Source organism: Vigna angularis, chromosome 2, assembly GCF_016808095.1.
Source record: "Vigna angularis cultivar LongXiaoDou No.4 chromosome 2, ASM1680809v1, whole genome shotgun sequence".
NCBI classification, from domain to species: domain Eukaryota; kingdom Viridiplantae; phylum Streptophyta; class Magnoliopsida; order Fabales; family Fabaceae; genus Vigna; species Vigna angularis.
Window position 1 is genome coordinate 40,715,924 of NC_068971.1, and position 14,476 is coordinate 40,730,399.

Genomic DNA, 14,476 nt, shown 5'->3' on the forward strand with positions numbered 1-14,476 from the left:
ATATTTGATGTGAAATATAAGAAGTCATATAACACAAAATGCAAAGAACTAACATGCAATGTATTTCTAATCCAGGAATAGTCAAGTTGCTGCCACCTAATTCTCTTGTTTCTCTGTCAAGCAGTATATTTAATTTTAATTTTTTAATCGGTGTAGCAGATTCAGTTTAAATTTATCATATGATATATAGTTCATATTCAAATGAATTAATTAATACATAATTTAATCCTTAAAAATAATTTTTATGATTTTTATGATTAGAAGATATAACCTCGCCCTTGACACTCCGTATTAAATAAAATTATCTACGAGTTTGAAAGAATTTTACCTTTTAATAGATTAATTTATGTAAATAAAACATTTTAGTTAAACATATGCTTGAACTTAATTTAAAATATACATAACACATGATATGTCATCATTATGTTACGGATGAATTATGGTTATTTTCATTCGAGTAATAAATAATTGAACATGCATAACTTTTTTTTTTATGAAGAATAAATATTTATACATGAACTTGATTTAAACTACACACAATACATGATACGCAATCATTACGTATTGAGAAAGTATCGTTATTTTCATTAAATTATGAATGATTTTGAATATAATATATGTACTTCTCAGATAATTACAAGCATTGTTTACACTTGTAATAAAAATATATCATAAAGTCGATATATCACATCATTACAAACAACCGTATAAAAATACTTTCCACGGGAAATAAATTATGAATAATTAAACATTGATTCACACTCTCCTTTAATTATAAGCTATAATATTTTATTATACTGTTTAAAAATGATTCTGATGATAATTTTAAAATACTTTTGCACCTAAAAATACAAATTTATAGAAATAACTGAAGTTTTTAGAATGATAAGCACGATGAAAGCTAGAATTATCTAGAAAAAATTGCTTAGAAATTGGTACGTACAATGGATCAGAACTGTCTGGTAGAGCAACCAGTCAACATATATGACCACAAAACTATGGAGCCTTCTTACACACAATATATATTCACTGCCTCATTTACCCATTTACCTCGTTAGAACTAACTTATTCGCCACTTCATCGCTCTATCTATATTCCTTCTCTTAAATTTCTCTTCAGATTTTTTTTTTTTAATTTAAGAAAGAGTTTTGGTATTTTATTGCAAAAGGATGCTTAATACAGAAATATATTATTTGTTACATATGTACATACAAAAAAAGGGAAAAAAAGTAGAGGCATTTTAATGAAAAAACTCTTATTTAATTAAACAAAGAACAGAAAATAATGAAATTGAAATACTTTTCTCCAACTTTGTTTACTCTCTTATTTTGTATATTTTGTGTCCCATTTTTCATTAATTAAAGCACCTCATCTTCCGTTTCTCCCTTACATCAAAGATTTCGTTTAAGTGCTCATTAATTGGGAGAACTTGGTGATTAGTTGTCCCAGAAACCTTTAATCTCATTATTAAATGTGTTTGAGATGAACAATAACTAACTCCAAGATTTATTATATATTTGGATGATAGTAATTAACTTTTACATTTTTGTTTTACCTAAAATCAACTTAATTTTATGTAATATTTAATCTTTTAAATTATGAAATTCAGTGGAAAAAACGTACTATCTCATCAGATTCAATGATTGGAGAAAAAAGTTGACTAGTCTCGGTAAACAAAAACTAATTCGTTATAAAAAGAAAGAGCAATTACATTGTTATATTTTAATATATATATATATATATATATATATATATATATATATATATATATATATATATATATATATATATAATATCCCAGTCTCCTTGTAGGTAATAGACTCGAAACTTATCTTAGGGACATGATTAAGATAAAATTCTTTGAAAATCTGTTGGAAGGGAAAAGGAAAAGCTATTTTTGGCACTGTTGAAAAATGTGCATAGGTGTGAATGGAAATTTGCAATTTACATGATAACATAAAAAAATCGCACCGTTAATTTAATCTTTATCTTATATATATATATATATATATATATATATATATATATATATTCTCACCTCAAAGTCATACTTTTCTAAATCCTCTTTTCTTCTTCTTAATGCACGCAGAAGAAACCACCTCATTTATACGAAAGTGTAATTACCATAGCTTTAACCTTGTCCTTAACATAGTTCCCCTTAGTATTATGTTGTTGCTGTTGCTGGTGTAAACATGTTTCGATTTTGAACTCATCAATAACGACAAAGTTCAATGATCCATCATCATCGCCCATTCCCTTATTTCGGAAACCCCATACCAAAACTTTCTGTCATTTGAGATTAGTACGTATAGGAAGATAAAGAATCGAGGGAGTGGTAGCTGCTGGGAAGGAACAATGGCTGCACCGCCAAATAGCATTCAAAACATGTTAAGGGCTGCAGTGCAATCAGTTCAATGGACTTACAGCCTCTTCTGGCAACTTTGTCCCCAACAAGGGTACCTACCTTCCAACTTTCTCCATTTTCTGCTTCTTCAAATCATACTTACACTAACCCTTTTCTTATTTAAGGTTTGATCTGTATTAGAATAACTGTTTACATCGATTTTCTTGCCACAACGCAGATCCAATCATCGAAAAAAAAAACAATGCTTTTGATAACCAATCTAAGTATATATGTGTGTTGTTAATTGATGATGATTAAAGAGGTTGAATTGGAGAATTTTGATAGGATTTTGACGTGGGGTGATGGATACTACAACGGAGCAATTAAGACTAGGAAGACGGTTCAAGCAATGGAAGTTAGCACCGAGGAAGCTTCTCTGCAAAGAAGCGAGCAGCTTCGAGAGTTATATGAATCTTTGTCTGCTGGAGAAGCGAACTCGCAAACACGAAGACCATGTGCTGCTTTGTCTCCTGAGGATCTAACGGAATCAGAATGGTTCTATCTGTTGTGTGTCTCTTTCTCCTTTCATCCTGGTGTCGGGTAAGTCATGTCCTTTGATTTCTCAACACTTTATTACCTTTCTTTTCTTCATCAATCCTTCAACTTTCTGTCGAGTTCGTTCTTCATCTTTTACTTTTTTCTGTTATTTTTACGAGAGCGTGATTGGTGGTAGATAGATCTAAAGCGCAGTATAAACAGCACAAACAAACTTGCTATAGTTAGCTTTCACTTTTCAGATCAAACTCTCTCTCTCTCTCTCTCTCTCTCTCTCTCTTTCCCACTTGATCGTATAATGCTATCGATAAAGTCCAAAAAGGTTCTAATTGTTACAGATTTGAGTTACTACTTTTGGGAATGAGATTATTTTTCACTCTACTTTCTTTTCACGATATCAAATTTGACCGTTGAAAATTGTTTCATCCTTTTTCTAGTATAATGAAATGCTCAAATTTTGTACTGAAATGATTTTTGTTGGGTTTATTTTAAGAAAAAAAGAAACAGGATTTGATAAGTTTGCTAGTGCAAAACTTCTTCTTCACTCATTTTAAAGACTCTCATATTATTCAGCTGTAAATTAGAAAGAACTTCTCGCTTTTCAGAATAATCAGTTAATATTTTATTAAATTATGTATCTTTCTTAATGTAGATCAGGCGTGATTTATGGAACACTTTGTTTTCTTCATTTTTGAATAAATTACTAACATAATTACTTTTTAATCCAAATATCATTCACTTCCTTGAAACTCAATTGTATACGTAAATTAATTACGTACTATCAATATCATACACACATATTAAATATTAATTGTTTTCAAGGGTAGTGGATTGATGTTTTATCCATGTTATAAATCATTCTTTTAATTTTAAATACATTTTGGATATTTTAAAAAGTCGGTCAAGATTTAATGCATGAAAGTCGGTGGAGACGCAACTTTAGTAAAGCTAATACATAAAGAAAATTGCAATGATTGTTTGAAGCATTCGAAGTAAACGAAAATTTTTTCTTTCTTCTCGCTTTATTTTCTTTTTCCACAGAAAATAAAGTTATTACCAACGGTGAATTACAAAGCCAGACCAGAAACTGTTGTTTAGCCCTAGCTTTCGTTAAAGCCAATTGAAAAAGGGAATTGCTATAATTTATGCATTCAATCTTTGGAAGAAAATACATATTACTTTTTTTTCCCTTTTTTCCAAAGTAAATGAAATTCCCAAAAGGCAAAGGTCAGAAACACAGCTCGAGGCTCCAGCACTTCCCTTAGAAAAGATACGGTTCCTGCCACTGAAACCAAAAGGAGAAGAATTGTCTGCAAAACTTTAATATTCAACCAATTGTGATAACATATCATTTCAAAACAACATTCCCTCATTTCTTTTACCATTGAATAAGACTGAAAAATTGTCAAGTTGCAACAATACACTTAATCTAATACACATGTAGTATTAGGTGAAATTGTTGTCTGGAAAATGATGCAACATTGGTGGTATTTTATTGACTATTACATTAATATATACCTGTCTACATTTTTTCTGAATTTTTTGGTTGGATTATAATCCTGGTTCTGTTTACATAAAGCATTAGTTTGACATAGAAGTGATTGATGATGGTGTACAATATAATTAAGGTTGCCGGGAACAGCATATGCCAGGAGGCAGCATATATGGCTAACTGGTGCAAACGAAGTAGAGAGCAAAGCATTTTCCAGAGCTATTCTTGCCAAGGTACGTACAAAATAAAATAGCAACTCACAATCATCATTTTATTCATCACTTTTGGGCACAATTCCCAGCCACTGCAGACATGTACTCAGAAGAGAAGAAGGAAAAATCAATATGTCCTTTTTTTCTAAATAAATCATTGATTTTTCATTACTTAAAACTATGCATATAAGAAGCTTCACTTACTAACTATCTTCTTCTCTCTCCTTTTTCAATGATGGCCAAATCTTCCACGACCAGAGTGCTCACATTCAGGTGATTTTTTTTTCCAACAGCTTGTCCATTTCTGGTAGACATAGTTTAAACATGTTTTTGTTTCTTAAAAAATACATTTTGATCAGTTAACTGGAATTCATTAAACTAAAAGAAAAGAGGTAAACAATTACATGAGAAAGACCATGATTCACAGCGTACACAGGCATATATAAAGCTTCCACAAAAAAGAAAAACGATAGCAACAAAGAAGCTAAAACCAAAACAATAGCAACACTTTTGTTTCTTGACAATTATTTGTTTATTATGGCCTTTATAATATACATTTGACATACAATTTAATTAAACCACACAAAATAAACTCCATTAAGCAATTAGTTTGACAAATTTATTTCGACATGAAATAACCTAATATCCTCTCACATATACTCACTAGAGAAAATCAAACAATATGGACAAGAAATAGAGTTCACCCGACTTTTAAAATAATTAAACAGATGATTAAATTTTGTTTTCTTATTTAATTATTTCCCTTAAAAATTTAGAGATAGAAAAAAATAAAAAGTGAACAATTCTTAACAGTACTTAAAACATAGTGAGCATTTGATGATACGTTAAAGTTCGTGCCATGCAAACTGCAGACAGTGGTGTGCATTCCTGTGTTGGAGGGCGTGGTTGAGCTGGGCACAACCGACAAGGTAATGAAGAAACAAAGATTCACGTATTGCACTGCTATTTATTCAACAAAAACATGACCTAAAATTTAATGCATGCATGTTTCATGATATTAACCAATTAGATGGAAGAAGACCTAAATTTCATCCAACACATAAAGAGTTTCTTCATAGATCAGCACCCTCCGACGGCAAACCCTGCACTGTCAGAGCACTCCACCTCCAATCCCACATCTTCTTCATACCCAGTTGTCGTCACTGCCACTACTGCACCACCCAACAATATTCCCAACCAAAACGACATGAACGTCGTTGATAAAGGAAAAGAAGTTAAGTTGAATTCTGAAGCAGGATTAGCAGTTCGTAACAACAGTTTCATACCGACCGAACTAATGGAGCTGGACACGTTGGAAGGGTTTCGGGTCGGGTCACCCGGAGATGGATCCAATCACTTGGATTCGTTCCCCACAGAGGCGTCCATGGCACTGTGTTCTGCAGGTTTGGAACTTCTTCAACTTCAACTACCACCACAACCTCCAGGTATCTATTCAACTCAAACATTTACTTTCTTTTAGAACTTCTATCATATCATTCTTCATCATTGCTTTTATCATATTTATTAGTTTTTTTTTTCTCTTTATTTCACTTGTATATATGTAGTTTGATATTTTCTTACTAATTTATCAAGATAATTTGTAATTTTTTAAGATCACTAATTTGATAAGTTATATTTTGAGAAAAGGATGTATTTAAATGATTAAACATTTATTTTAGAATAATGATACGGTGACATATATTTATATTTATTTGACATATATTATAAAAATAAAATAATTATAAAAAATAAATTTATTAAAAAGAAAAGTATAAAAAAACAAATATATATATATATATAATATCAAATAAATATAAAAAATTGATGTTTATCAAACATTATTTTGCCCTAGTTATCTCAGCTCGTACTATCCTCTCATGTCAATTGTCCTTTTATTCTTCTGAGTTTAAATATTAAGGCTTTTCTTTCCCTACCTACTACGAATTTAGTCTAATAGTCAACACAACTTACACATCAATGATTTAATACTTTATATTAAAAATAACGTGTTAATATCTTTTTAATTTCAAATAACACTTTTATATCAATTTTAATTAATAAATAAATAACTTTTATTTTAATTACATTTTGAATCGATACAAAAAGGAGAAATGTTTTATACTTGATTTTTATTGTTTATATTTATTTTTTTGGCTTCAAATGAGTTTTATAAAAAGCCCTCCTATTACACTATAATTATAGAAAGTCTTTATAGTTTACATAAGTGGGATTTATATTGAGAGTAATGATATCATGACACACTTTTACATTCATTTGATACAGAGTACAAGGTAAAATGGTTATAAAAGTGTAAAGTTTTGTATTTTTTCAAGAAAGAAGAAAGTAAAAAGTAAATAAGGATAATATCAAATAAATATAAAATATTTAGGTGTGTCAAAGAATCATTTTTTTTATATTAATTGTAAAACCATAAATTGCTGATAAAAAATAATTGTAATATCAAAATAAAATATTTCATTTAATTTAAATAAAGGATTTCTTAGAGTAATTTGGAATCTTATCATTGTCCTGTCCTAAATTAGCTTGTCCTTAATAGAAATGAGATATTGACTTCTCACGAAAAGTCATTTTATAATGTTATTTATATAATCCTTTTATATATATTGAATATAATAAGCATTAGTCAATTTTGATTGATTTTAGTCTAATAATGTCATAAAACAATAATTTAAATAAGCATAAATGTAGAACATTTTTTTATAAATAGCAGTTAAGTAAAGTGACTAGTTGATTAGGTAATGAGTGTATATAAGCGAGTATATGTATACATATAAGAGAAGGAGGAATTTGACAATGATGTGATGTCAAAACTTATGGATGATATGAGTTATTTTCTTATTGTAATATCGATTATAATGTGGAAGTGCCTTGAGAAATCTTCTATAAACATTATTCAAAACTTCATGAGAAAGTCATTGCATAACATTAAATGTCATTTAATGCATTTCATGAACTTATTGATCTTCTAATATGATAAAACATACTAATTATCTTCCCAAGGTTTGTAATATTTGATGTAGATTTAACATGCCATGTACCGATAGAGTAGCTCTTACATGTTTTACTTTGTGTGTATGTCTTTATATGGTACTTTAATAATAAAAAAAAAAAACAAAAAACAAGTAGGTTTCTTGTTCCATAAATCCGAAGAGAATTCGAAGTTCTTATTTTCAAAACATAGGACAAGGTATATAACTGTAGAAAAAAAACACACTGCATTTGTCTTTTATAGATGATATATCAATAATCTCTACGTAACATCATGTGAAATATATTAGATGAAACGTTTCATTGATCCATACGAAGTCATTGTCAATTTATTAAAATAATGTTTAATTTTGTTAAATATCAAAATTAAGATTCTAACAATGACTCATCATTGATGCCAAGAAAAATCAAGACAACGGATTAGGAAAGAAATAACGTCATGAAAATTAATGAGTGAGACAATTTGACTTATGCCAAAGGATTGTGTCATAGGAGGTAGTGTTAAAAATGAGGGTTGATGTTAAGAGATGAGGTTATTGAACTTAAATTTTTAAGAAAAGGACTAGTTTTTCTTTTTAATCAAAGATAGTTTTTACAAAATGTTGTTTTAAACACAAAGAAATGCAAGATAATATTTTAACTTTCCATTTTAGCAATTTTAACAAGAAATAATTTAACTCAAATTTAATATGCAGGTATAATTAGAGAAACAAATTAACACAAATAAATTATAGTGGTTCAATCTCACAAGATACTTATATCTACTTTGTCTAATCATCGTGATTAAATAATCTTCTAATAGTTCAAAATTTTACAAGACTCCAAAGAAAATATACACACATAAGATCTTAAATCATATAAAATGTTTTACTATTTCTTGTGAAACCTAATAATAAGAAACACATCGATCACCTTGGTTAATAACTTACACACCAAGATAAGTAGTATAAAGAACAAAATATTTACAAAAAAGCTAAAAGAGAAAAATTTAGTTCTTTGTATATGGAAAAGCTAAAAGGTGGAGATGAATTTACAAAAAATTGCATTTTATTTAGCTGCAAAGTTCAAATAAACTTTCTATTCTCTATCATACTTTGAAGGGCTATATAAAATTACCCGCTTTTGTGAGCATTGTTTAAGCTATAAATTTTGGAAGAATTTATTACTGTGCGCATCATTTTATTAAAAGAGAAACTAAAACCATTTCTTTGTTAATAAACTCTTTAACAAATTCAATTGAAATATGTTATATGACATAAATTATCATATAATTAATAACTATTTTAAAAACTATACGGAACCTTATTTCAAAGTGATATTTATAACGTTTTGTTTTTTTTGTTTTGCAGAACACCCTCCCTCAGAAAACAAAGCACAAGGAGACACAGACACTCACTACTCGCAGACAGTGTCCAGCATCCTCCAAAAGAACTCCGGGTGGTGGCCGGACTCACCCTCCGTCAACCACCTCACCGATTCCTTCCAATCAGCTTTCAACAAATGGAACTCCGGCACCGACGAGTACCGCGGCCACTTCCAGATGACGGTGGCAGACGTAACATCGCAGTGGCTCCTCAAGTACATTCTCTTCAGTGTTCCTTACCTGCACGCCAACCGGGTAAAGGGGAAGAGCGCCCCGTCATACGAGACAAGCCATGTGATGGCGGAGCGGCGTCGGAGAGAGAAGCTGAATGAGAGGTTTCTGATTTTGCGTTCAATGGTACCTTTTGTAACGAGAATGGACAAGGCATCGATTCTGGGAGACACCATCGAATACATAAAACAGCTGAGGGAGAAGATTGAGAGCCTGGAGGCACGTGAGCGGCACGCGGGGAAGAGGAGGATGAGGGAGGTGGAGGTTTCGATCATAGAGAGCGATGCACTGTTGGAGTTGGAGTGTGTACATAGGGAAGGGTTGTTGCTGGATGTGATGACATTGTTGAGGGAGTTAGGGGTTGAAGTGATGATGGTGCAATCCTGGGTTAGGGATGATGGAATCTTTGTCGCAGAGATGAGGGCCAAAATCAAGGAAAATGGGAACGGGGAAAAGGCTAGTATTGTGGAAGTCAAGAATGCCCTAAACCAGATTATACCCCGTCATATACCCCACCATGACCCATACACATTGCCTTCCAATGATCATTTTTAACCATGGATTTCCACTTCAATGGGGTGAATAAGTTTGTGTACAAATTTAATTCATTCTATATTTCCTTAACTCAGTACGTGAATTGATCATGTAAAATATCATGGACTTCCATGGGGGTGGGGGATTCTGCCATACCCATCACTCTCCTCCTTAATTAGCCTCTGCATTTAGTATACTTTCACCACTGGGCTAGTCATTTTGTAAGCAAAATTACCATGGACATTGGCTATATATGTGCCATGTTTGTTGTATTGCATATTGATATCATCGTGAGTTCTTATATACTTTTGGTCAAATAAATATAATTCAATATATAATCTTCAGTTTACTTAATCTCTTTCGTGATAATTTTAACATGCTTATAGAAACATATAACAGATGTAATGCAACATGCATAAAGTTTGTAAGCAAAAAATTATACTCCACAATAAGTCGAAATTCCTAAAATAATATCTAAAAACTAAAATGGTGTCAAACTTAGAATTGAAAAAAAAAAGTGTGATGTGCTAACGTTTTAGTTACTAAAACTAGTTAAATTGTGATGATCACAGTCCTAATGCTCCATTCTAGTTGAAGTTGTAGAAAGGAACCCCTTTCGATGAGAATTTTAAAACCCTTTAGGAAAACCAAAACGAGAAAGAACAGCGGAAAATAAATAACTACGGGTGACTATAACATATTTACATGTTTTTCCTATCTTACTGTAAAGTGGAGGATTTTATTCTTCTGGCAATGTGTTCATTGCAAGGCCTTTTATCACATGTCGACATTGAAACCTGTAACAAACAGAAGGATGAAAAGTAAGCAACAAAGAAAAATACAAGGGAATACAATGGACAGGAAAAGACTAGAGTCTGCATCATGAGAGAGGAAACTATATAAATAGTTATATAAAATGTACTGCTATTTAGGGAGGCCACAAATATCAATCAGCAATGAAAATTAACAGTCCCCTGACCTGACAAACAGTAATGATCAGCTCAGACATAAAAAGCCTGACTATACTCCAAATGTAAAAATAAATAAATAAAAAAACAATGAAAGAATTGACTGCAAAAGCTATAATGTGTCAAATGAAGAATGGACGGGAGGTGTTTGCTGGATTTGTCCCCTTCCAATCAAAAAACCTCAGTTAAGAATAGTGAAAATACAGGAAATTTGGTAAGCAGCACCAAGGCAACTCATCTAAACAGAAAACTAAGTTATACACGAGATGCCCAGTCATAAATTGTGAAAGATACCAGATTAAATCTTCTGAAGCAGTAGCGTCCACTTCCTGATTCTGATTTCTGCACTTAAACAGTAGCCCGAGAGGCACAACCTATGGTGGAAACGCAATTTTGTTAGCAGAAACTCATCCCACCCAAAAAAATCATTTTATTAAGATATATAGTGCATGTGATCCTACTAAGCTGCTACTAGATTAAACAATGTAAACAATATTTATAACAAATATAAGCCAATCTAAAATCATTGACATAAAAAATTTATGAATTACATTAAACACAAATCATACAGTGAGTTTGGTAGCTTCAAAAGAAAAGAAATATATCCTTGTATGTACCGTGGGGATGCTTACTAAATTAAGAGTTTTCAAAAGGACTAACTCCAAAACACTTTCCTGGTCCAACCGTTCTTGAGCCCCCTCCCCTGACATAATTTATTTTGTTATGGGAACTTAAAAGAAACTTGCTATCTCAATTCTGTGAAACCAAAATTATTTTGTTTTCTAATTTTAAGAGAAACAACATTGTATTAAAACCAGTTATAAACTAGTTTTGAACCAGATTCAATTTAATTTGAGTATCAGTAGGTTCTTTGTCACAAAAGTTCATATAGTTGGTCCTATTTAGCACCCTCTTGGCTAGATTTGAAGTTGAGAAACACCCACTAACAAATACTGGAAGATTTAGATTACTGTCTAAAACATCTGTGGCCTATCACAGTGCCAGGAAAAAAAATTCTTCCAGTTTCATAGGAAATCAGGCCATGGCAAACCTGCTTGTATGAGGGTGGGCATTTGCACCACCTCTTTTGTCCAAAATTGCAAAAAAATTATATTAGTTTTTAATTTTTGTATCCTCTAAATTTATATATTGATCCCTTATCAAGTGAAATGCTTGTATATTAATATAAGAACGTTTAATACTTATCATTTTTATTTTTTAAATCAATTGCTCCCCCTGGTCTTGGGTCTTCCATTCAGTGGATACAACAGCAACAATCATATGAATAGACTAGTAGAAATGAGATAATCTGGTGTTTAGTTTAAATTGAATCACTTCCATTGGATAATGATTACTTTTATGATGAAATGTCAATGATGATCTTTATGATGAAATGACAGCAGTCTTGCAAACAGTTCGAGCAGAAAATTAACACAAGTTTCACAAGGTTCTGATGAAACAGAATGTGCGCCATATTTGAATTCAGGAAGAAACAAATATAAATACCACTTGCTATTTCACCAAATAAAGAAATAGTGAGAATCAGAAAGGCTCCACTAACAAATACAGCACACGGTGCCCTATGCAGTCAAAAACGATCACGCATTTACAACATGTAAAAAGGCAACCATAATATGTCCTCGTAGTGTATTTTACCTTTCTGTTATACCTAAAATCGCGTTTAGGCAGAAAATGCAAAGGCTGATTGAAAGAAGATGGGGCCTTTATCAACACAAACAATCTGATAGGGCCTACAAAACAGAAGAGTGGCATTAAAAGAAAATATAAAAATGCGATTACATAAAGAAAATTCATTCAAATTAAGAGATAATGTTAAAATTGATCTTTCAAAAATACACGGCACATCAAATTGATCCAACAAAGATTTTGGATATCAATCTGATACCTTACGCTTGAACAAATATCAATTTAGTCCGTCAAATTGCCACTGAACACTAATTTGGTTCCACCTTTGATCCTTCTATCACACAATGAAATACCAAAACTGGCCATCTTTAAGACCATGGATCTTTAAAGGAACAATTTGAGTATTTAATCTCCCTAGGCCTTGTTTAGATAATATTTTGGGAAAACACTTGCAGCAGAAGAAAATAAGAAAAAATGAAATAAACTTTTTCCGTAAGTTAAAATTTAAAGAAGTTCTTCTATTTAGATCCTACAAATAGAAGTTCAATTCACTTTATATTCTTATTTAGTTCACCTAAAATAGCCAACAGAGCAAAATTGACCTTATTATTTATCTACTAGAGAAGTGAATAACTACCGGGATAGGTCACAGAGCCAGCACCTTTCGATATCAGTGTCCGAATCGCCTGTCAAAGAAAAAACGAAACATAATCTCAAACACTCCAACCTCGCACAGAGCACATAAATTTTTAACTACGAGCATAAAAGGAATAACAATAAGGAACCTTTCTCGAAAGACTCTCAGCCGCTTTACTCCTAGCAAAATCATTAGCACCCTTGGAAACACCAATCGAATGGGAAAAATTCAACTCATAAATATGCTGAGGTCGAAGTGGGCTAGCTCCAAGCGCCAAAACGACACCGTCTATGGTAGGAACCTCGTCGATCACGATTTTAAACGCGGTTTGCAAATTCAAAAGTGAATTCATCAACTTATCCAATCTCTTAATTCCTACCTTGATATCCCTCATTTTGCTAACATGCTTTCTCCGAAACGATGGCTTCACCTCAGTTCCCAACTCCGTTTCCTGATGTTAACGAATTCGGGTTCATGCAAATCGATGACACAATAACGACTCAAAATTCAAAATTTCCACTCATAATTATGACATACCAGCTCCTTGTACTCCGAATGCATCGCTTCAAATTCGATGGCCATATCCTGCACAGTGCTGCATAAATTGAATGTTATCAAATCTAGAAACCGAAATTGAAGAAAAATATTCAACGTGTTTGCAATTTTTTTGAAAAATAATGAAAAAACGGTTCGGGCGTTTCGAAATGAAGGGAAAAGACATACGAGGGGATTTGCTGGTGCATGTAAAGAACAAACCCTACGACGTCGTAGAAGGTGTGAAAGATGGAGGAGGCGTCCAAGGCATCTAATGCTGTATAGATTTCTGCGTAATCCGTCTTCGGTTCTGAGTTCGCCATAGTTTACGTTCTAAAATCTGTGGTTATTCTCTTGCTCGATTCAAATGTCAAAAATCAAAATCAGAAGACCCGCCAAACGGTGGACTCAGCTACCTACTCATACAGGCCCAATATAATTTCTGGTCTGGTTGTTTCATGGAAAATAAAGATGGAGAAAATTTTGAAATTTGAATTTGAAGGAAAGAAAAAAAAATCTTTTCACTTTCTTTCCAGCCAATTTTAAAAAAATAGACATTGTTTTTCATGTTTTCTTTCATTTCCAAATATTTTTTTCAACGAAAAGGAAACAATGGATCTCAAACTCAAATGCATCCTGCTCAGAAGTCTTTCATGGATCATTAAACTTGTTGTATGGCATCCTAAGGCTTTTTGAACGGCAAAAAAATACTGTGCTCTATTGTTTGCTTTTTCAAGACCTCGATTATTTCTTTTCATAAGTAAAGCATTCTTTTTTCTGAAATTTAATATATATCACCTTGCCATAAGCCAAAATTTCCGCAATCCTTTTTTTCACTCCCATTCTCCGTTAATTTTCCTAAATCTAAAACGTTTTCCTTACTCCTGTGATGAACGTTTCGATTTTTTAGACTTAAATTCATAACATTCAAGTTCCAAGAGTGTAAATGC

General features: G+C 31.8%; 2 protein-coding genes across 3 annotated transcripts; one reads left to right on the plus strand and one right to left on the minus strand.

Moving 5' to 3' along the window:
* The first annotated feature begins 2,061 nt into the window (after positions 1-2,061).
* Positions 2,062-10,089, plus strand: LOC108323198 (basic helix-loop-helix protein A). The gene is made up of 7 exons (XM_017555566.2): positions 2,062-2,456; positions 2,690-2,944; positions 4,528-4,624; positions 4,862-4,876; positions 5,476-5,532; positions 5,634-6,048; positions 8,962-10,089. The coding sequence occupies exons 1-7, from the start codon at positions 2,356-2,358 to the stop codon at positions 9,759-9,761; spliced, it is 1,740 nt and encodes a 579-aa protein (XP_017411055.1). The 5' UTR covers positions 2,062-2,355; the 3' UTR covers positions 9,762-10,089.
* Positions 10,090-10,178: 89 nt separating this feature from the next.
* On the minus strand, positions 10,179-14,307 carry LOC108323200 (uncharacterized). Of its 2 annotated transcripts, none has more exons than XM_017555568.2 (7): positions 13,716-14,307; positions 13,530-13,587; positions 13,141-13,443; positions 12,993-13,041; positions 12,365-12,459; positions 11,003-11,082; positions 10,179-10,537 (listed from the first exon to the last, which is right to left on the minus strand). In XM_017555568.2, the coding sequence occupies exons 1-7, from the start codon at positions 13,847-13,849 to the stop codon at positions 10,480-10,482; spliced, it is 777 nt and encodes a 258-aa protein (XP_017411057.1). In that variant the 5' UTR covers positions 13,850-14,307; the 3' UTR covers positions 10,179-10,479. The 2 variants fall into 2 exon arrangements, with proteins under 2 accessions (XP_017411057.1, XP_052728201.1); XM_052872241.1 differs by having other exon boundaries at positions 13,530-13,577; positions 13,716-13,839.
* Positions 14,308-14,476: the final 169 nt, after the last annotated feature.

Coding starts and splice junctions, on each gene's coding strand:
- LOC108323198 (XM_017555566.2), top strand. CDS start 2,356: ATGGCTGCACCGCCAAATAGCATTCAAAACATGTTAAGGGCTGCAGTG. Junction 2,457..2,689: donor CAACTTTGTCCCCAACAAGG/GTACCTACCTTC, acceptor GAATTTTGATAG/GATTTTGACGTGGGGTGATG. Junction 5,533..5,633: donor AGCTGGGCACAACCGACAAG/GTAATGAAGAAA, acceptor TTAACCAATTAG/ATGGAAGAAGACCTAAATTT.
- LOC108323200 (XM_017555568.2), bottom strand. CDS start 13,849: ATGGCGAACTCAGAACCGAAGACGGATTACGCAGAAATCTATACAGCA. Junction 12,460..12,992: donor TGGCTCTGTGACCTATCCCG/GTAGTTATTCAC, acceptor TCTGTTTTGTAG/GCCCTATCAGATTGTTTGTG. Junction 11,083..12,364: donor ATTTTAGGTATAACAGAAAG/GTAAAATACACT, acceptor TTTCCACCATAG/GTTGTGCCTCTCGGGCTACT.